Raw genomic sequence first — 20,554 nt, 5'->3', positions numbered from 1 at the left:
TGCTCTGGGCAGGCCCTGCTGCACAAAAGGCCTGAATGTGCTTGATTGTGTTTCTCCATTTCAGCAACAATTCACAGTCCCCCCGACTTGTGCAGTGAAGTCACAGCCATCAGCTGCTGCTCTGGCAGGTGGGGCCACACAATCCAACCCCTTCATGCCCCCCTTGGGCCTCCTGGAAAGTAGATTTGATTCAGGTTTAGGAGACTGGGATGAGAAAAATACAACTTTTTTAATAGGGCTTCTGAATTTATTTTGTATTTGTATTTATAAGAATTATAATATATACTTACATATTTAATTTATTTAATTTTATATTTACATTTGTTTTACATATGTTTTATATTATTTTTTAATTTTGTATAGGGCTTTTTAATAGTTTTTGATATAATCCTTGCAGATTTCCCTAATCAGCTGCAATCCATTTTTGAACTGCTTTGTGCAGTGTACAAGATAAAGATGTGCCTGAGGAGGACTCTGATGGTCACAGCACATGTGAATTCCAGCCCCTTCCCTGCTTGGCTTGTGAGATTTCCCATTGAATTCGTGCTGTTGTAAGTGAAATAATTAGACACACACACACACACACTGTGCTTGTACTTTATTTAAAAATAGCCAGTAGTTAAAGGTTGCAGTCAATAAAATAGCAAACTTTAAATTACAGTATTAAAGGCTTGTAACAGTTCCCCTGGCGTGGGATGGCACGTTGGTTAGAGACACTGGAGGGAACAGGAGATCAGAGTGAGCTGCTCTCGGGTGTAGCTGGGACTGAAAAACAAGGAACTGAAATGTTCTGAAGTCAGAGGAGGAAGAAGAGCCCCAGGCAGGGAAGAGCTGTCACCAAACACCAGCAGGGCTCGGCCTTTCCACTGTAAAATCTGAGCTGAGCAGCGATGGCAGGACAGAGACACCCAGACCTGGGGTATGGGGGGTGCAAAGTCACTGTCACTGGGGCTGTGCTGGCCCAGGAAAACACCTTTACAGCAGCAACACTCTGCTCTGTCACTGGGGCTGTGCTGGCCCAGGAAAACACCTTTACAGCAGCAACACTCTGCTCTGTCACTGGGGCTGTGCTGGCCCAGGAAAACACCTTTACAGCAGCAACACTCATGTGTACATTGTGAACCTCCCGTGGTTACAAAGAGCAGGAAAACGAGGAGTGGGAGATGCTCTGTCCTGCCAGAACTCCCCGGGGTGAGAGCACTGAGTGCTGCTCTGCTCTCCAAGCCCTCCCCAGCTGCCCTGCTGTGGCTCTCCAGCACCATCCAGGAATGTGTGGTGTTGTCCCCAGCCCCCGTGGAAGTGGCCCCTTAATTTACCACTCAGGATCAGGTGCTTGGTCAGAGCTGCCCCTGCTGTGCCTTCACTCGGTGAGAGCTGCAGGGGGAGCACGGGGGGGGGCTCAGGAGTCGATCCTTCCATAGGAAGAAAACACTGTGGGCAGAGAGGAAGGTCAGTCAGCACCAAAGCAATGCTCAGCAGTGCCCTTCCTGCCAAAGGAGGTCTGGGTTGTTTAGGATTAGGAGCTCTCTGGGTCCCTTTATCCTGTGTCTCTGTTATTATACAGCATGGTAAGAGAAATCACAGGTAGCTGAGAGATTCTTCCACACAGGCCTGATTTTTTTGGGTACCAGGATTCCTGGCAAAGTTGGCAGGAACTGTAACAAGTGTCAGCTTTCCTTGGGGAGGAACCACACATATTCCACTCAAGCTTCTGAGCTTGGTCAACCCAGTAAACCCTGAGGCTGCAGAAGTGCCTGAGGTCCTCAGGGATGTGCCTTTTCCTGGGACTATCCCTATTTTCCTGGCTCTCCACTGTGATACAACGGGCCCCAACCTTCCCAGGTAAGTTTTTGAGGTACTTACTTCTCTCTCTCAGCCCCTGCCCAAAGCTGCGGTACACGTGGAGCAGGGCCCAGAACAGGACAGATTTAATGGCAACAGAAATGCAGGAGCCAGTAATGAAAGCAGCTTCCAGAGTGTAGGAATTCCCTTTGCCCCACTCCCTTATCACCTGCAGGAAAAGGGAGACATAAAGCAATCAACACCCAAAACCTGGAAGCCACAAGATGCAATGGAGCACTGAATTTCTGAAAGAAGCGGAATTTGGGGGAAGAAAAAACCCAAACTGGTTGCTTTTAAACTTAATTTCCTGTTTAGATGATGGAGGGTAAAGTGTCCTGCTGTGCTGTGCCAGATCAAACAGGCCTGGAGTAATGGGAAGGGCCTGGTTTGCCTGCACACTGTGATGAACAGAACCCCAAGGATGGGGGTGGCTGCAGCCCCGGGACTTTTATTATCGATGTCTGGAGACTGTGGATGTGGAGCAGGAGAAACCCTGGCCACTGTCAGCATTCCAGCCCTTCCCATGGTGAACAGTCTGCTCTGCCCTTGCCCTTCTCTCTCCCTGCTCCTTTCACATCTTGTGGGAGGTGCTGGAGCCCCACAGGGAAAGGCTTTATCACAAAGTAACACCCAGCACTGGACTTGGGTGGGCTTGTTTTGGCTACATCAGGATCAACAGCTGGGGGTGCTGCCTAAGAAATCCTTTAAAACATAACAGGTGAGGCCCTGGTCAAATGCTCTGGCACCACTTGAGACCTCGTGAAGGAAGGGAGGCATTTTTGAGGAGCTCTGTGTCTTGTACTGGAAGATTGTGTTGCATTTTTCCCTAATTATTCTGGACACCTTGCCAGAGACTTCCAGAGCCTCTCCCTGTGACTAATCAGTCCAAGATCAAGCTGAAATGGTTCCTGTCCTGAAAAATGGATCCTGAAGAGGCAGGATGTGCCTGCTGCTCTCTTTAGATCCAACAGGAGGATGTTTTGGGCCCGAGGATCCAGTAGGGAAGAGGAGCCCTCCAGCCTTGCTGTTCCCAACCAGGTGAGTTTGCTGCGTTACCGTGTACAGCAGGTAGATGAGATACACCACTTCAGGGACATTCTGGATCAGAAAAATCCACACCAGGGGTTTCAGCTCTTTCAAAATCTGTAAAATAAGACAAGACACACATACAGCTCTATAACTCGTTGTTATATACTCTGTAAAAGCTACAAACAGCTGATTTTTCAGTGGTGTTTCAAGTGTTGGTCAGGCTGAGTTCTCAGCTGTAATTTTGCCCTCCCAGGTGTTTTTTTTAAGCAGGAAATATAGTCTCTGCTTTCCACTGAGCTGGGCCAGGAGTGATGGTGTTTTTCTTTGGGTATGCTCAGGTTTTTCTCTAAAACAAAGGAATGTTAACAGCCTGAAAGCTCCCTGTGGCTTTTTTCCCTACCTTTGTTTCTACTTCAGGGCAGTGCAGGCACTGAGGACTGAAATGTCCCACTAAAACCTGGGAGAAGCAAGAGGATTTCACTGTCAGAATTCTGTTTCCCAATTCACCTTGGGACTTGGGAAAGAGGGAAGGAACTGCCAGCCAGTCATGTAAAGACATGAGGCCACCTAACTGGAGCAACTCTTTCCTTTCTTACAAGGACAGAGCCTCTTTTAGTGCCTAAAGGCAACTCCAGGAGTAGCAAAGAACTTGTAATCTGTGAGCAGCAACTGCCCAGATGAACTTTGTTTCTGATGGTGAGGGGAAAGTAGCTGAAAGGTTTTTTACATTTTTAATCCCATCAGGAAATCAGGCATCACTCTGATTAGGAGAAAGGTGATTCTGTGTTACCTGAGTTACCAAAGTGTTTTAAAAGCACTTGGTAACTAGCTTGGTTAGCTAGCTTGGTAGCACTTGCTTGGTGCTACCTCCATTTTTAGCAAGGAAAGCCATCAAAACAATTGGAAAGCTGCATTTCAGCTGCCAGGAATTCGTGTGAATGTCGAAGCAAACAGCCAAGGAGCCTAAAAAAAAACATTCACCCCCCCCAAAAATCCCCTAAACTCCTTCCTGGTCATAAAAGACTCACATATCTGATGTACTCTGGCCCTGATTCTGCAATCACTCTTGGAACAGTCTCAAGATTTCAGAGGAGGTTCAGTCTGACTGATGTGAAAAATGACATTTCAAGTTCACAAATCCTCATTTTAACCTGGATGTTGTCCCTGAATTTTGAAGAAGCTGCCCCCATAAAGGACCACCCAACCTTTTTGGTGTGGTTTCCTAAGGATTTGAGGCCTGTGAAGTCTCTCTGTGTCTGTACAACCCCAGTAACTTGGAGGACTGTTCCCAGTTTCACCCAGCCTTGTCAGAGAGGTCCAAACATGGAAGTGTGATCCTACAGGTTTCACTTAAGTAGCTGATCAAGGACTGAGAATAAAACTGTGTCCCTCAGACAGAATGAATGATGATGTGACTGTTTCACCCTCTCAGGTGAGGCACAGATTTAGAAGTGGTGTTGGGGCTCTGGTTTTCTCCATCCTGGCTCCCTTCCCTTGGCAGAGGGGTGTGGAAGGGGGTGGCTGTGGCTCCCCAGGCTGGGGGGAGAGCTCAGGGTGAGACCCTGCAGGCTCAGGGGTTGTTTCCCTGGGTCTCAGCTGAACACTCACTGCGATGATGCCGATGGTGACCTTCAGGCAGCCCCACAGGGCCCCCGTGGCTGAGATGATGTTGTGCACCAGGGTGATCTTGTGCAGGCTGATCAGCAGGATACACAGGCAAAGCTGGAAGGGGCAGAGATGGGGAAAAATCACGGCTTTGAGAGCCTGCAGCCACTGAAAAAAACACCTGGCACAAATCCCCAGCAGCAGAAAGTCGGGCAAAATCTTTCCTTATGGAATGGGAAACCAGGACAGAGGAACTCCCCTGTGTGCCATGATACCAACAACAAAGATGAAGCAAAGATAAGGCAGATAAAGCATAAGGTAACACAGTGGTAAAGAATGAAGGGTAGTGGACAGAAGTGCAGACTTTGTGAACAAACTTGGGGTTCACTTCCCATGTCTGTCTATAACTCCAGTTGTTACCTCACTCCACTGCCCTGTGGGGCAGGTTCCCCTCTCCCACCCCAGGATCACTTCCCCAAGGGTAGGACACAGCTGGGATGTTGTGCAGGAATAACCTTTCCTGTTTTAGGAGGCTGTGGGTGGGCTGGAGCTTCTGGATGTTACTGTTTTTATGGAGAAACTTCCCAAAAGTAAGTTTCAGTTCTCCTTTAGTGCAGGACAGTGATAAAACATGTGTTGATTCATTTTTATGGATTTTACCTGAGCTTCCCTATAGAAACCTGGAGATATGACCATTATTATAAGGTAAGACAGAGGCAAGATTGCTCTGGGGAGTTAATAATTAGCTCAGCTTGTCTAACTTATTACTAATAAGAGGGAAAAAAAAAGGGAAGGTGGGGGGGGGCAGAGCTGTTTACCTGTGCCTGGAGATCAAAAGTGAGCATGGAGAAGCAGAGGTTGAGCATGAAGTACTGGGACTGAAGGCTCTCCAGGGCACCCCCCACCCGGAATGCCATCATGCTCTGGCTCTGGATGAGGATGATGGCACAGACCACGTCGAAGGAACCAACCAGCAGGATCAGCACAAAGCGGGCCTGGGGGGACAGAGACAGGGCTGTGACTGCCCACGGCAAAACAGGGACAGGGGGTGACCTGGGATCTTCTGACTGGGAATAAAGGAGTGCAGGAGTAAGGAAACCAGGCTGCCAGACTGGTTCTAGGCCTCCTGTTGGCATAAACCAACCGGGGGGAACCTTCCCCCCTGATTCCAGTGGGTTATTCCCAATAACCTGTTAAATTCCAGGAGACACAGGTTTTGTCTGGGCTGTATTTACCTTGCTGGCATTCATTCACACTAAACCTCTGCTGCTTTAAAGGTGGCTGAAGTGGCAAAACACCCTTCACAATTACACTGATGAGAGAATATTTACACTAGAAATGATTCCTGCTCAGGAAGCAGGAGTTACAGTAATTCAAGTTACTGTTAGACTGGTAAAAAAGCCAGTCCTTCCTTAATAGTTCTCTTCACATCTTCCACAGCAGGCTTTACTTTGAGGTTCTTGTTTAATATATAAGCTGATGACTTGGCTGCACATCTTAAAGGAACCTGCACCCCTTTGATGCCTGTTCCTTATTGACCCAAACAAACAACCCAATTTGCTGCAGATAAGCCTGTTTAATGATATGTACAATTGATACATAAACTAAATTGGAAAATCCTCCTCTGCTCCAGCTTCCTAGTTTGGTTGCCACCTCTCCTATTGAAGAATAATTTTTTGGGTGACTTCACAGCAAGGAACTTCCTTCTCCCATTTGTGACATGATTAAAAAGGAAGGACTTCTGGGAAGCACAGCAAGGGGAAGTTTAACTACAGATCTCAGTAAGGCACAGAATACAGTCTTTGTATCACATTTAATTGCTATGAATGCAAACAAGATAACCTGTGGCAGGTTATCTTGTGGCAGTATCTTCCCCCAGCCTGTTGTATCTTTGTTTCCCTGCAGCAGGTTCCCATAAATCCCATAAAAACACAAGGCTGTGTTTGTGGAGCTGTGTCCTTGCCTATGGACTGGAGATTCCAGTTCTATCCACAGGTTAAATTTATGTGACTTTAGGCCAGATGTGAAGCAGAGCAGGTGAAGTGAAGGGTGTTTTCTGCAGTAACCCTGTGTAATCCTTTGATATTTATGTTACTTCCAGATTCTGCCACAAAGAAACCCAGGGAAGAGCTCAGAGGAGCAGACCTGCAGCTGTGGACGTGCACACCCTGTTGTTCAACAGGAACTAACTCAGATTAACCGACATTTCTGTCAGCAGTGCCCTCACCACAGACATCCTGCCTTTCTAACGATGGGTTTTCACACCCAACATGTGGGGAAAGGAAAAACGAATGGAAACCAGGAGAGACTGACCAGGAGCTTTGGCTTTTGCTCAGCAGGGAGGACAGTGAAGTTGGTGATGGAGCGCAGCATCACGAGCAGGATGGAGAGCACGAAGACGATGAGCTCCTGGCGGTTCTCCTGCAGGATCCCCCGGCTCACATAGTACACACAGAACACTGGGGGGACAAGGCAAGGCCAGTGCCAGGTGAGGACACACTGAACACCAGCAAAACTTCCCACTGTGCTGCATCTGGGTGCCAAAAACCTGAGCAGAACCACAGAGCTGAGGCTGCTCGGCCCGGAGCGCCTTTGCTCCTACCAAGGAGCCTGAACTAGAAACTTAAAACACTCTCCCCAGGAAATTAAATAATCAGTTAGATTTTTAAATTCCTTGTGAAGTAACTCTTTGCAAATGGCAGTGTATCAGCCACCCAAACTGGCAGCTGGGCTGTGTTAATCTACGAGCACTACATTGATCATGTCCAACTGAATATTTGAATTAAATGAAGCAGCACCATTTTTATTAAAGAACTGAAATGACATCATCTTCCCAGGGAGAGTAATTCAGGTGACTAACAAGCAGTTTACTACTCTCACACACACCCTTCTGCAGTGTTGTCTGGCCACTGCACATGGTTTGTGTGTTGAGCTGAACTTGGACAGACTGGATTCAGTTTACTTTTACTGTGGAAATTTTGAAACACCCCACCCTGCAAAATAACTGAGTTCTGCTTTTATAAAACACATCAACCCCCCCCAGTCACCTGTCACCGTGAACTCTGTGCTGTTCTGGCAAAGCTTAAATAAGGAAAAGGCTTTGTTCTTTTATAGGATGCTCCTGCAAACACTGGGTCCTTCTTCCCACAGCCAAAGTAACAATAGGTTTCTTTTTCCAGAGTGCTGCTTCCTGGATCCCACACGTAAAATCCCCTCCACTTTTGCAAGGCTGGGACATGGGGACAAAGTGCTGTCCAAGTCTTCAAAGGAACACAGTAACTTGAGTGTCTAAACAAACCTTCAGTGACTGAACTTCCTTTTCCACTGCTCTTAACAGGGACTGAGAGAGTGGAAAATGATTGGCAAATTACAGAGTGAATCACGGGATTTTTTGGACATGCTCTTGACCTCAGGAAGACCTCAAAGACTTAAGGTAGCATTTCCTTGTTTTGCAAATTCAGCTGCTCAATCAGAAGAAATTTTGCAAAGATAATTTGAAAATAAGCTCTGATTATCAAGCTTTTTGCAGAGGTGGCATATGCACATTTCTGAAATACAGGACACCCCCTTGGTTTTGGGGATGAATATTTCCCAACAGATTAAATCCCCAGCCCCCCTTAAATTAAATATCTAATTGTAAACCCAAGAGATTGTTACTGCCAGGGCATCTATTTTTCTTTAAGGAAACACCTGTCCTGTCAGTCTTTGTCTACCACACAGAAAACATGGTTTGGGGGAAAAACAGATGGGCAAGTGTGGCTTCAACTTCCCAGGTCTGTGACTGATTTAATATGCAGGTTCTTCAGGCTGTTCTAACACTGCAGCTTTGTGAGCCCTGTGTGAAGAGCTGCTCATTAAATCAGAGGTTTGGAATTAAAGCATTGTTGGGATTTGTCTAATTATAGAATCTGGAACAAAGCTATTGTCTTTGTTCCCTCTGGGTGAGAGCTGGAAGGCAAGGACTGTGTTACACCCACAATCTCTCCTTTTTCACACTGTTTTGGCAGCCAAGACCTGCTAAAGCCACTTCCTGAAATAGTTTATTATTTTCATGGTAATTTCTATTTGAGACAAATGGACCCAAGAATACAAAAATAAGTTTCTGTTGAAGCTCTCACTGGAAATATCCAAGGAAGTTTGGATCTTCCAGTGGGGGAAAAATATTAGACAAAAAAGGGATTTTTTTTAAAAATGAGGTTCTTATTTTAATAAAATACTTCAGGTGAAGCAACATCCTTGCAGGAACTTAGCACAGAGAGGTGACTTCACATTTTCTTGTTTGAGATCAGACATTAAAATGGGAACTGGAAGCTTTTCTGGCACAGCTGAACATTCAGCACCTCTCACATAAGAAACTTCAGTTGCTGCTTCATTATACCTTGGGGGAAAAAAATGTATTTGTTTCAGAATCCCAACAGTTTCTTACCAACTCCAACCAACTGGATAAAGGAAATGGTGAAATCCTCCTCGGTCTGCCGGACCAGTGTCTCTATGGTGAGTCCTATGACACTCAGCAGAGACAAAATAGTGACACAGAAGTAGATCTTCACAGGGAATGAGAGCTCTGAACATGGCTTTATCTGGAAAGGAAGAACATTTCTGAACACATAACGCAGAATAAACTCGTTGCTGTTCCTAAAAAAAAACACATTAGGGCAAGTTGGGTAAATGAGGCAGTGCAGGGTTTTCCCTTGGGAAAAGGAAGAGAAACCCACCAACTGAACTGAAAGTCCAAAATTGCTGAGGAAGGGAGAAGTCTAACTTTATTGTGTAATTAATCTCAGCCTAGACTGCCCTGGTTTATACCTCCAGCCTTTCTGCCTCACAGAGGTCATGGCATTATAATCCCATCTCCTGGCCTGGAGACTGTCAGTGCCCACACGTACCCCTGTCAGAGCACGGGGGTGTCCAGCAGGCAACACATTCCCAGACTTTCAGTTTTAGAGAACTGTAAATACAGGCTCGGGGTTCTCAGTGAGGTGAGGTCCTTATTTTCTTTCACTGAAATACTTCAGGTGAAGCAACATCCTTGCAGGAACTCAACACAGAGAGATGACTCTGCTCCCATCCCTGTTCCAGGGACAGGACCCGAGGGAATGGCTGGAGCTGCAGCAGGGCAGGGTTAGGCTGATCTCAGGAAAGAAGGTTCTTCCCCCAGAGGGTGGTTGGGCACTGGAACAGGCCTCCCATGGAATGGTCACTTCCCATGGAATGGTCACTTCCCAAGGAATGGTCACTTCCCAAGGCTGCCAAAGCTCAAGGAGCATTTGGACAACGCTCTGAGGGACAGGGTGGGATTGTTGGGGTGTCCTGGGCAGGGCCAGGGGTTGGACTGGCTGATCCCTGGGGGTCCCTTCCGACTCAGGACATTCCATAATTCTATCACTCTCTATCAGGAGATGCTCGTTCTGTGACAAGCCTTGGAGGGCAGACACCTGAACTCCCCAGTCCACCTTAATACGGGCACGGATTAGAGGCACTTTTTCCCATTCCCATTCCATTTCCCATTCCTCCCAGGCAAGGTAACAACGCGGACACAGGGACCCTGTAATCCCCGGGAGGGACGGAGAGACCCTGTATCCCTGGGAGGGATGGAGGGACCCTGTAATCTCCAGGAGGGACGGAGGGACCCTGTATCCCCGGGAGGGACGGGCTCCGCGGAGATGCCGGTGAGAGGGGCGGGAGAGCCACCCGGGGCTGGGCCGAGCGCCACGACAAGAGCCGCGGGGGTGTGTGCGATCCCGCGGGGTGTCGGTACTCACGGGCCCGCAGGGCGTGGGGATGAGCTGCCGGTGTCGCGGGGTGAGGTTGGGCAGGCTGGGCAGGCTCGGCCCCGCCGGGCCCGCGGCGCCGCTGCGGGGACACAACGGGACGGTCACGGGGCCGCACCACGCACCCGCGGGGGGGGGGGGCCGCCCGCGCCCTCCCCACCCCCGGCACTGCCCCGCCGTGGGCAGCGCGGCGGGGCCCCCCCCGCGCCGCGCGTGGTGCCGCCCGTACCTGCCGTCCATGGCCGCGGCCGCGCTCCCGCCCCGCTCTGACGGGACCTACATGGCTGCGGAGGGGCCCCCGCAGCGCTTCCGGGGGACACCCCGCACGTCACTTCCCCGGCACGGCCGGGGAGGGCTCCCGAGGGTCCCGAGGGGCGTCCCCGCCCCGTCCGCCCCCGCGGGCCATGGAGGGCTCGGCGCGGCGGGGGCTCGGCGCGGTTCTCGCTGTGCGTGTCCCCCGTGACCCCCCGCCCCGCTCCTTTGGGTCGTTTCCTCGTGGGTTCGGTAAAATGGCCTCCCCCGAACGGCCGCGGTGACAAAGGGGCGAGCCCGGGGCGCTTCTCCGCCCCGAGGGGCCGGTGCCCGGTGCAGCCCCGGCGGGGCGGTGCGGGGCCGGACCCGCCTCCCCGCCCGGCGCTCCGGGCGCGGCACGGGAAGGGACGGGATGAGATGGGATGGGGGATGGCCGCATCCCGGGAGCCGCATCCCCCGGGGAGCCGCATCCCGGGTTTGCCGGAGCCGCGGGAGCGGCGGCGGCGTGCGGGGAGCCCGCAGGTGCCGGGCGGGATGCGCTGAGGGAGGGAGGGAGGGAGGGCAGAGCGGGCGCTGATGGAGAGCAGCATCCCCGGCCGGCCCTGGGAAGGGGAATGTGGGTGCTGGCGGTCTCTGGAAAGCCCTTGGGCCCGGAGGGGCGGGCGGAAAGGCCGCGGTGCAGCTCCTGTGCCGGGGATGCTCGGGATGCTCTGCGGGGACTGGAAGGCGAGCGGGAGTTGCCTGCGTGGGGCTGGTTCGGAATGGGCAGGGAAGGCTCTAGGAGTGGGTGACCAGAAACAGCGTTGGAATGCGAGAAAAGTCCTGAAGCTATTGCAATCTTTCGGCATCGTCTCCGTGTGGGAGCTGTTAATAGTTTTGGTATTGTGCTTACAGCCTGTGTTTATCGTTACAATATAGTGAAGCTGTTAATAGCCACAACTTGCTGAATTCTGCGCTGTTTGCTGTGCTGGGGGCAATGTTTGGGTGACCTCTTGTGTAACACATGAAGGGTCACGGACACAAGTCTGTTTTTTCACTGTCATATTGGCCTTAAGCACTTGCAGCATAATTGAGCTTTAGTTTTTCTTGAGTAAAGCTGACTTCAGAGAGTTCTTTGTGGATGTGCTTTCCACCTTGACACGACGTTGTTACTGGCAGGGTACTTAAAGGTTGGAGGAGATACAAGGAAAAGGCAGTGTGCATGGTGCTGGTTCTTTTGAGCTGGACGACTGAGGCTTTGTGTGTAATCCAAGAGAAACAACTGCCAACCACTGCCACGTTTTCAGCTGTTGGTAAACATCAGCTGCTGGTTGGCCTTGAGGGAGGAAGGCTGAATTAGTTCCAGATGGAGAACTCTTTCAGCCCATTTAGGCTTTCCAGATGATTTAAGCCAGCAGGTCAGTAATTTAGGGGAGTAGTTCTGTTCTTATTTGCCGTTCTGCTTCCTGCCATGTGTGGAATCAGTGATATCAAACCTGATATCCCAATGCTGCCGAGGGTGGGAGTTTCATGGTGCTTGATTGCTTTTGATTTTAATTGACTTGTATAAACAGAAAAGATACTGAAAAAGCTGAGGTAACTATTTTGAATGTAGAGGGGCATTTTTTTAAGACCTGAAAAAGGAGGAGGAGCCAAGAATCCATTTTTCTTACCAAATTCTCTTGGAGAACGTGTCTCCTCCTTCAAAGTTTTGTGTTGAACCTGGTTAACACAAGCATGGGGTTTAACACGAGGGTGTTGGAGGGTCTCATACCTTGGTTTGCTGCTGTCATGATTTCCTGGGAAAATGGAAAGAAATAAAGGAACGGGGATGGAAATCTTCAGTGCTTGGCTGTAACAACAGAACCAGAGAATGTGAGGAATGGAAAATTTCACTGTAAAGCAGCTGCTCTGTAGGATATTGAGACTGACAGGAGATATTTAACTCTTTAGTACCTCTTTATGATTCATTTGAGATGCCACATTGGGCAAAAAAAAAACCCTGAAGAAAAGAATGTGTCCTGTTCACCTGTTCACATGCTCCCAGAATCAGGGCAGGTGCAGTAGCTCTTGGTACAGCTGTTGTATTTCTCTTGCCATTGAATGTTGGTTGTGCTGCTGTTGTTTGATGCACTGTAGTGTTATGATCTCATTTCAGATGGCTTTTCCAAGATGTCCAGTAATTAACTTCCCCCACAAGAATCCCTTTTTAAGGCCCATTGTCTTGTCTGTCCACTAAATGTGCTTCTGGAGACAAGCATTTAAAATGTAATTTCCCCGAGTGCTTGTTCACTGAGGAACAAAAGAGCTCCAGTCCCTCAATTCATCTGCATCTGATTCATCCAATTTTCACTTGCTCGTAAGACAAAGGCTGCAGAAATAAAAGGGATAAATTCAAAGTGTGTTTTGATGTTGCAGATCAGCTGCTCAGGTGCAGTTTCTTTGTTTCTCAACACAGACTTTGAACCCCTGAGTGGCACTGGCTGACCCTGCCTGGCTGGGGAGGGATGAAGGTCACAGGGGGGGTTTTGGTGCTCTCTGGATTCTGCAACTGTAACTTGGCACATTTTGTGCCATCTGTAAAAGGAGAAAGCTCTTCATTGCAAATGATTCATTGCCTTTTTTCTGTCAGATCTAATAAAAAAGGCTTTAAGAATTATTGCAAGTACTGATATTGAATTGCAAGGTACAGCAGTTCTGCGTGGCAAAATAAGTGATGTTGCATTATTTACAAGTAATTAAATAGAGAACAAGTCTGTTTGGAAAGCTCTTGGATATATTTTCCTAATTTGTTCACCTAGGAATTCACATTTACCAGGATAATTGTGTTTGTGATTACTGGGAGTTACAGTCCTTGATTATTGATTGCTTATTTGACTCGGGTTGATAACAGTATTAAGGGTACAGGCTCCTGCCTGGATTTGCTGGGTTGGGAATATTTTTCTGTGGAGTGGTTAAAGAAGACCTTAGACTGAGATCAAAGACACTGGAGAATCTGGAAGAGGAGTTAGTTATAAGTGGAAAGGCTGTGTTGATGTGCTTTAAAGGAGAAAGAACTTAAACCCACATGAAGTCTGGTGTGTGTGTGTACGTGCTATTTTAGAATTAAAGAAACCTCCCTTAGATAAATTCTTGGTGCCTAATCTTGGTATCACGATATGAGGAGTTCAAAATCCAGTCTTGAAAGACTACACAAGTCTTTTTCTCTTTGACAAAGTGCAGGAGAAATGTGATATCTTTGCTGCATTAGGGAGTTAAAATGTCATTCAGAGCATACACGCTTTTTCCTTCTCTCCCTCTTAGGCAGAAAACATGGAACAGGCCACATGAAGAAGCGCACAGAGTTTATTTTTGGGCAAGATGTTCTTTGGAGGACCAAGTGCAGGTCCTTTCCAGGCCATGGGAGATGAAGCATTAATCACATGATATTTTTGTTAAGTCAAGTGCTGTGCTAAGTCAATGTTGATTCGTGCTGAGGACAAACATTAATTCCTTAAAGTCATCATGTCGACCGTGGCAAGCGCTCAGACTCCGGAGGCACCGAGTCCTTCGCCCCTGGAAGAGAAGCCAAAGGGAAAATCCCTGTTCCACCTGGGCTCCCTCTTTGCTCACAGGAGTGAGAAGTTTGTGATAGCTCGCAGCGACAGTGTGCCCGAGGAGAACGTCCTCAAAATCACCATCACGGAGACCACGGTCATCGAGTCCGACCTGGGCATCTGGAACTCCCACGCTCTCATCTACCTCACCTTGTGGTTCTTCTTCAGCTTTTGCACTCTTTTTCTTAACAAATACATCCTCTCCTTGCTGGAAGGAGAGCCCAGCATGTTAGGTACTCCTTTCCTTTGCACTCGAATGCCAGGAAGATATTTATGTAAGATTTATTTGGCTGGAGCAGGCTCCACAGGCACGAGGATTGTTGGGATCCTGGGCAGGGCCAGGAGGTGATGATCCTTGTGGGTCCCTTCCAACTCAGGATATTCTATGATTTGATAGAACCAGATCCTCTTGTATGAAGTTGAGGGACAGAGTGGTTCAACTGAAGTGAAAAAGGCCTGGCTGGGAGATGTGGGGAGAGATCTTGGGGCTGGGAACTCGTGAGCTGTGATTATGTTCTTTAAAGGGGTTTCTGACACTGTTCTTTCCTCCACATGCTGAAAGATGAAACTTTGGTCGTAGATTAAAGTCCTACAGGAGTTTGTCTGACAAATTTTCTGAGGTTGCTTGATTTGTTGTGTCCCACCACCTTCTGACTGATTTTTTCCCCCCTCTCATCCTCTTTAGGTGCTGTTCAAATGCTTTCAACCACCTTCATTGGCTGTATAAAAATGTTTGTTCCCTGCTGTTTGTACCAGCACAAGACCCGCATCTCTTACCCCCCCAATTTCATCATGATAATGCTCTTTGTTGGATTGATGAGGTAAATGGGTAAATATTTCCTGCACTGTAGTTGCTAAAATTTCCTATACTAATATTTGTGATTTTTTTTTTCTGAACAGAAGCTGTATTTTCATGGCTCTCTGCCTTTTTATTCTTGATTAAAAAGTGTTTGGAGAATTTCCCCCCACCCACAAAAATCACATTTTTGGCTACCTTGGCCTCCCACCACATTTACCTTCTTTCAGAACACACTTCTCTTCCCATTTACTTTCTTCTCCTTCTCTTTTGAGGCTGATGTTTGTTTAGTGCACTGGTATTTACCAGCTTTTTGCCTCAAAAGTGATCCAGGCTATTAATATTTATCTTTCAAAAGTCAATATTTGCTGTGTGCTGGGGTACTATCAGTTTGTGGTCTAGGAGAGAATAAGAATAAATGATTTTGTTTCCTTTACACTGCAAAACTGATAAAGAATAATCAAATAAGCGACAAATTAGATTAATTTAATGATTTAAACTGTGGTAAATATGCAGCATATCTAATTTACACTAAAGATGGATAACTGGAGATAAAATTTCCGTGGTGAATTACTGTTTATCAGCAGATTTTTACTTTTTCTACTGAGCCTAATTGAAGACTTTAGAATTATAGTGCAGTTCTTTCTATTCTGGGTGTCTGAGGAGCTCTTAAAGCATTATTTTATTTCCTGCTTCGCTTCTTCTGACGTTCTAATTGATTTCTTAGGGTTTTTTTTTTTTTCTTCATTTCTTCTCCTGTTCTTCTCCTGCAGGTTTGCAACAGTTGTCCTGGGCCTTGTGAGCTTGAAGAACGTGGCAGTTTCCTTTGCAGAAACGGTGAAAAGCTCTGCTCCCATTTTCACTGTCATCATGTCTCGGATGATTCTGGGGGAATACACTGGTGAGCACTTCACTGTTGCAATGGGATTTAGTTACTCTGATTTATTTTTTTTTTGGCCACAGAGAAGGAAAGCCCACCAGAATGTAAGAAATGCAGCTGGAAGAATCATTCTGAGCTCAATAAGCAGAGTATATGGGAGTAAAAAAGGGTTTGTTTTAATGCGGTGTGAAGTAATTTTTCTGTCAAGAAAACATTATTATGCCCTTAAATAACTGAAGTTCAGTGTGTTACTCCTTTTAAAGACAATTTAAAATTCTTCTTCACTCTGATTTAAAAACAACCACCAAAAAAAGGCCCCAGCCCAGTGTGATTTCCCTGTGACTCCAGTGCAACCTCTTGCTGTTTGCTTGGAGAGGTTTTGCTTGTTCCCAGAGGGGTGACACAGTTCAGGTGGCTTTGAGGCTGGAATAAGGCAGAGGAAGGAAAGTAATTCAGTCACAGAGTGAACAGAGAGAGCAGAACTTTCTTCTGGCATTTTCATATTTTCATATTCACCAGAAAAATATGAAACCAAGACAGTCTCTGGTGCATTTTCCTTCCCAGAGGAGATATTTTATCACTGAGTTTATTTCCATGTTGTTTTCAAGACTCTCCTGCTGTTGTCTGAGGTACCTCTCTGCTTTTAAATCCTTTCACATGACAGTTGTTCCTTCCTCCAGTTAAAGGCAGTAGTACCTGCCTATCAAGAGTACCTGACATGCTGGAAATGCAGGAATTAAGCTGAGTTTTCCCCTTTTCCTTTGCAGGATTGCTGGTGAATCTCTCCCTCATCCCTGTGATGGGAGGGCTGGCTCTGTGTACAGCCACTGAAATCAGCTTCAACATTCTGGGGTTCTCAGCAGCTTTATCCACCAATATCATGGACTGGTAAGGGATAAGGAGAGCCGTGTGTGTGGAATAAAGGGATTTTCTTTAGTGTTTCTTGTAGTTAGTTCTGTACACTGCATTTAAATGTTGGTATTTAAAAGGCATTTTTAACAGGTGATACAATTTCTCTCTCATATCCACGAGCATTAATGAGATTAAATAGTATGATCCCATTAGTTAAAAAAGACCAAACTCCTTTCTTTAGTTGTAGAAAATGCATTTCCTCACCTGAAGGAAAAAACTGTCATTATCAGGGATTGATTGATTTTTTTCCTAACTAAAATCCAGGTAAATGGTGATTTTTTTCAAAAATTTTTTTTTTTTTCAGTTTGCAAAACGTCTTTTCCAAAAAACTTCTCAGCGGAGATAAATACAGATTTTCGTAAGTATTAAAAATATTTCAGGTTTGATTATGGATGGAGTTTGGGCTGCATGTATTTATGATTGCATTGCACCAGACTGTTTGCAGACAGCCTTCACTAAAATCATTTTTTTGGGGAAAGGAAACTCCCTGTGCTCCCACTGCAGCTGGAGTTTCATAATCAGCTACAACTCCCAGCATAACTCCCAAAAAATCACATTTTCACAGAAACTAGTCCTTATTCTGCAATCAGAAACCATCCCTTAATATTATTAGGCATGCAGAAAGCAACTCCAGAACTAAACTGATGTTTTAACTACGAAACATAAACCAGGGGTAAAGTGCTAAAAAAACACCTTTAGCTATATATATATATATATATATGTTTTACCATGGGATAAAATGCAGGTTTTGGTCTTGAAAATATTTGCCCTCTCAGCCAGCACAAAAGGCAAACCCCTCTCTTTGCTTTGAAAAAGGAAGCTTTTAATCATTTTAATTAGTGGTTTTTTTCTCCTTTGTAGAGCCCCAGAGCTTCAGTTCTACACAAGTGCTGCTGCAGTGGTTATGCTTATTCCAGCTTGGATCTTTTTCATGGTAATTTGAATTCACCTTTTGCAAGGGATTGGGGGAGTAAAAAAGAGAAGATTTTCAATGAATAATGTAATACAGACAAGAGTTGATTCAAAATGCCCGAGTTTATCTCAGGATTTTTGAGACAAATGTTGTCCAAGTGCATTTGAAGTTTTAGATAAAGACTTGAAAACAAAATCTTACATATTTTTTGGCTTTTTGTCGATATTCACATGGTGTACAGGAACATTAACTCTTTGAAAATAAAATTAAGCTAAAGTGAGTATAATAAAGCAGGTTGAATATGTATCCTTTAAATGGTGGCATTTTATTGCTGTGCATCAGTGTTCAAAAAAGAAAACAGGCCGAACACACTGGGAAGTTCAGTCAGATGAGAGCTGCTTTTCTGATATATTTTAGGGGAAAATTTATATTATCTGTCTTGTATGTTTTAGGTTTTGTTTTGCTGAAGTTTAAATGTAAAACTCTTCAAATTTTTTTTTTTTTTTTTTTTGCTGTTTAGGATGTGCCTGTGATTGGGAAAAGTGGGAGAAGCTTCAGCTACAACCAGGATATTGTCATACTTCTCTTGATAGATGGAGTCTTGTTCCACCTCCAAAGTGTTACAGCCTATGCCTTGATGGGAAAAATTTCTCCTGTGACTTTCAGGTAAAACTAGGAGCACCATTTCACATCCTTTTCTCCTTGCTCAGTATTTCTGCTTGAGCACTGGGCAGGAGAGGGTGTGCAAAGAATCGAAGGAGGTAAATCATGGAACGGTTGGGGTTGGAAGTGGAGTTTGAGTTGGTGTTTGAAAAGAAAGGAAAACAGAGGTTGTGTGTGGGATCTGACAAAGGTTTTTTTTTTTCTGACCTTGGTTTTTAATTGCCTTGCAGCGTTGCCAGCACTGTGAAACACGCCCTGTCCATCTGGCTCAGCATCATCGTGTTTGGGAACAAGATCACCAGCCTCTCGGCCATCGGCACCGTCCTGGTGACCATCGGGGTCCTGCTCTACAACAAAGCAAAGCAGCATCAGCAGGAGACCCTGCACAACCTGGCCACCCCCCCACAGCCCACACAGGGTCCCACTGAGGACAAAGAGCCACTGATTCCCAAGGATTTGGAACCCTATGATTAATATGGCCATTTGTTCTTCCGACCGAGTGTAACTCAAAGGAACTCATCCCAAAGGGGGTTGTTGCTCCAGCTGCTGATGCCGTTGGGTTCCTTGGAGTTCAGGTCGAGCCCGGGACCTGGAAGGATCCAGCAAGCCTTGCTCCCCTTGATCCCGGGACCTTCAGCAGGAAGGACCTGGGGAGGATCCAGTAAGCCTTGATGTACTGACCAACTGATACCCCAGCCAGGACCTGGTGTCCTGGAACGTGCTAAACGTGGGCTTTAGTGTCTCTCCTTGACTGCAAATAATGACCGAGCCTGTATTAGTGAAAGAACTTCAGTGGCTCGTGGGAAAGCAATTCCTGCCTCCCTCCCCATCAAAGTAATGTGAAAACGTGGGCCCCTTGCTGTGTTCTGCTGGCAGTGGGATGGAATTGGGGCGTAACTGAAATTCCCGGTTGTTACTCCACATTTCCTGCATTTTGGGCACCAAAACCTGCCAGAGCTCAAGGAGCGTTTGGACAACGCTCTCAGGGACAGGGTGGGATTTTGGGGTGTCCTGTGCAGGGCCAGGAGTTGGAGTGATGATCCTTTCCAGCTCAGGATATTCTGTGATTCGGAGAGGGAACCACCCCTCTCTCTCCCATAAAAACTTACTCTGGTGTCTGTTTAGTTGGAGCAAACGCTGGGAATGAGTCTGTGCCCCAGAGCAGTGGTGAGCAGCTATTTCCAACGACAAATCTACGGATAAAAACTGATTTTTCTCCTAAAATTTCATTCTGATCATGCATTGACAAAACTGAAATGCAAGTATTCACACACACACATATGTGGAGTGGTGAATTAAATACTTACAGTTGCTTAGAGGTAAAAAACACTGAAAACTTCGGTGATAAAGGAAGCAGGAGCTCCGTATTTCTCTGAGAAACCATTTTAATTTCTTGCATTTTATTATGCATTTCTGTTATGAGGAAATAAGTGGGTGGGTTTTTGTATTATTTCTAAGAGCGCAACGAAACGCTGCCTTTTAGAAACTCAGGGTTATGATTCTGACCTGTGTGTAAAAGTATTTGTGTAATTTCTGATTATGTAAATAATCTGAGGTATCTGGAACAGAGGTCACTGAAGGGAGGAACATTAACCATAAACTGAGGCAAATCTTTATTTCTGCTGCTCTTAAGTTTTCTTTTTTTTTTTTTAAAGGAGATTCTGTTTTGTGGTAGGTCAAAGATTAAATCCTAACTTTCCTTTTTGAAGTTCTCAAGACTAGTAATTAGTTTTGGCAAAAAAAGCACAAGTAGCTACAAAAGCATTCAAATGGACTTTTTGGGAACATAACTAACAGTTCAAATGAGCGGATTTTAACACTTGCCACTCTTCTGGAAGACTGTAGCGTGGATATAGTGGTAAAAATAATTGCGAATAGGAAGTTTCCAGTAGAGTTCCTGTGAAATTTAGGCTCATGGTTACATTTCCACTTGTGAGGAATTCCACTGGCTTTAGTGAGCTGTTCCTGCAGAGAGCAAAGATGTGTCCAAGAGCCTCTCTGGAGCAGCTGTCCCTGTTTCAGTAGTTTGTGCTTGTTTGGTGCCAATGCTCACTTCAGTTTGCATTCCCACACCTGACTGGTTGCCTGGGGCATATTCCCCTAAAAATGCCAGGTTTTCCTCATTCTGTATGTGATGTGTCTGTGGTATTTTGTTTCTTTTGTACTCTTGTCACTTTTATAAAAGCTGTGGACTGTGGCGTGGAGCTCTGTGGGGTTTTTTTTTGTTTGTTTGTTTTCTGCCAAATACACTGAGATTTTTGAAAGTATAACTACCAAAAAAAAAAAAAAAGTGTGGTTTGCATCATATTTCTGCAG

The 20,554-nt window shown here is 46.2% G+C and overlaps 2 protein-coding genes across 10 annotated transcripts; one reads left to right on the top strand and one right to left on the bottom strand.

Annotated features, from left to right (window-relative positions):
- Positions 1–583: 583 nt before the first annotated feature.
- Positions 584–10,787, bottom strand: LOC116797427. 5 transcript variants are annotated; one of them, XR_004360654.1, is made up of 10 exons: positions 10,477–10,562; positions 10,239–10,329; positions 8,903–9,056; positions 6,790–6,935; positions 5,295–5,471; positions 4,480–4,593; positions 2,899–2,985; positions 1,864–2,011; positions 1,031–1,431; positions 584–973 (listed from the first exon to the last, which is right to left on the bottom strand). XR_004360654.1 is itself a non-coding variant. In XM_032708955.1 (9 exons), exons 1-9 carry the CDS (start codon positions 10,485–10,487, stop codon positions 1,400–1,402), a joined length of 960 nt encoding a protein of 319 aa, XP_032564846.1. In that variant the 5' UTR covers positions 10,488–10,562; the 3' UTR covers positions 584–1,399. The 5 variants fall into 5 exon arrangements, 3 of the variants coding, with proteins under 3 accessions (XP_032564846.1, XP_032564848.1, XP_032564847.1); XR_004360655.1 differs by having other exon boundaries at positions 584–1,030; positions 1,088–1,431; XM_032708955.1 differs by having other exon boundaries at positions 584–1,431.
- On the top strand, positions 10,021–20,511 carry LOC116797425 (solute carrier family 35 member E2A-like). Of its 5 annotated transcripts, none has more exons than XM_032708953.1 (9): positions 10,021–10,145; positions 13,782–14,307; positions 14,760–14,895; positions 15,644–15,771; positions 16,518–16,638; positions 16,967–17,020; positions 17,524–17,596; positions 18,096–18,241; positions 18,469–18,712. In XM_032708953.1, the coding sequence occupies exons 2-9, from the start codon at positions 13,983–13,985 to the stop codon at positions 18,710–18,712; spliced, it is 1,227 nt and encodes a 408-aa protein (XP_032564844.1). In that variant the 5' UTR covers positions 10,021–10,145; positions 13,782–13,982. The 5 variants fall into 5 exon arrangements, with proteins under 5 accessions (XP_032564844.1, XP_032564843.1, XP_032564840.1 ...); XM_032708952.1 differs by lacking the exon at positions 10,021–10,145 and adding an exon at positions 10,578–10,693; XM_032708949.1 differs by lacking the exon at positions 10,021–10,145 and adding an exon at positions 10,626–10,751 and having other exon boundaries at positions 18,469–20,511.
- Positions 20,512–20,554: the final 43 nt, after the last annotated feature.

The sequence above is a fragment of the Chiroxiphia lanceolata genome, chromosome 22 (genome assembly GCF_009829145.1).
Source record: "Chiroxiphia lanceolata isolate bChiLan1 chromosome 22, bChiLan1.pri, whole genome shotgun sequence".
Lineage (NCBI taxonomy): Eukaryota > Metazoa > Chordata > Aves > Passeriformes > Pipridae > Chiroxiphia > Chiroxiphia lanceolata.
Note: the sequence above shows the minus strand (reverse complement) of the source record. Positions and strands in the feature narration are given on the sequence as shown.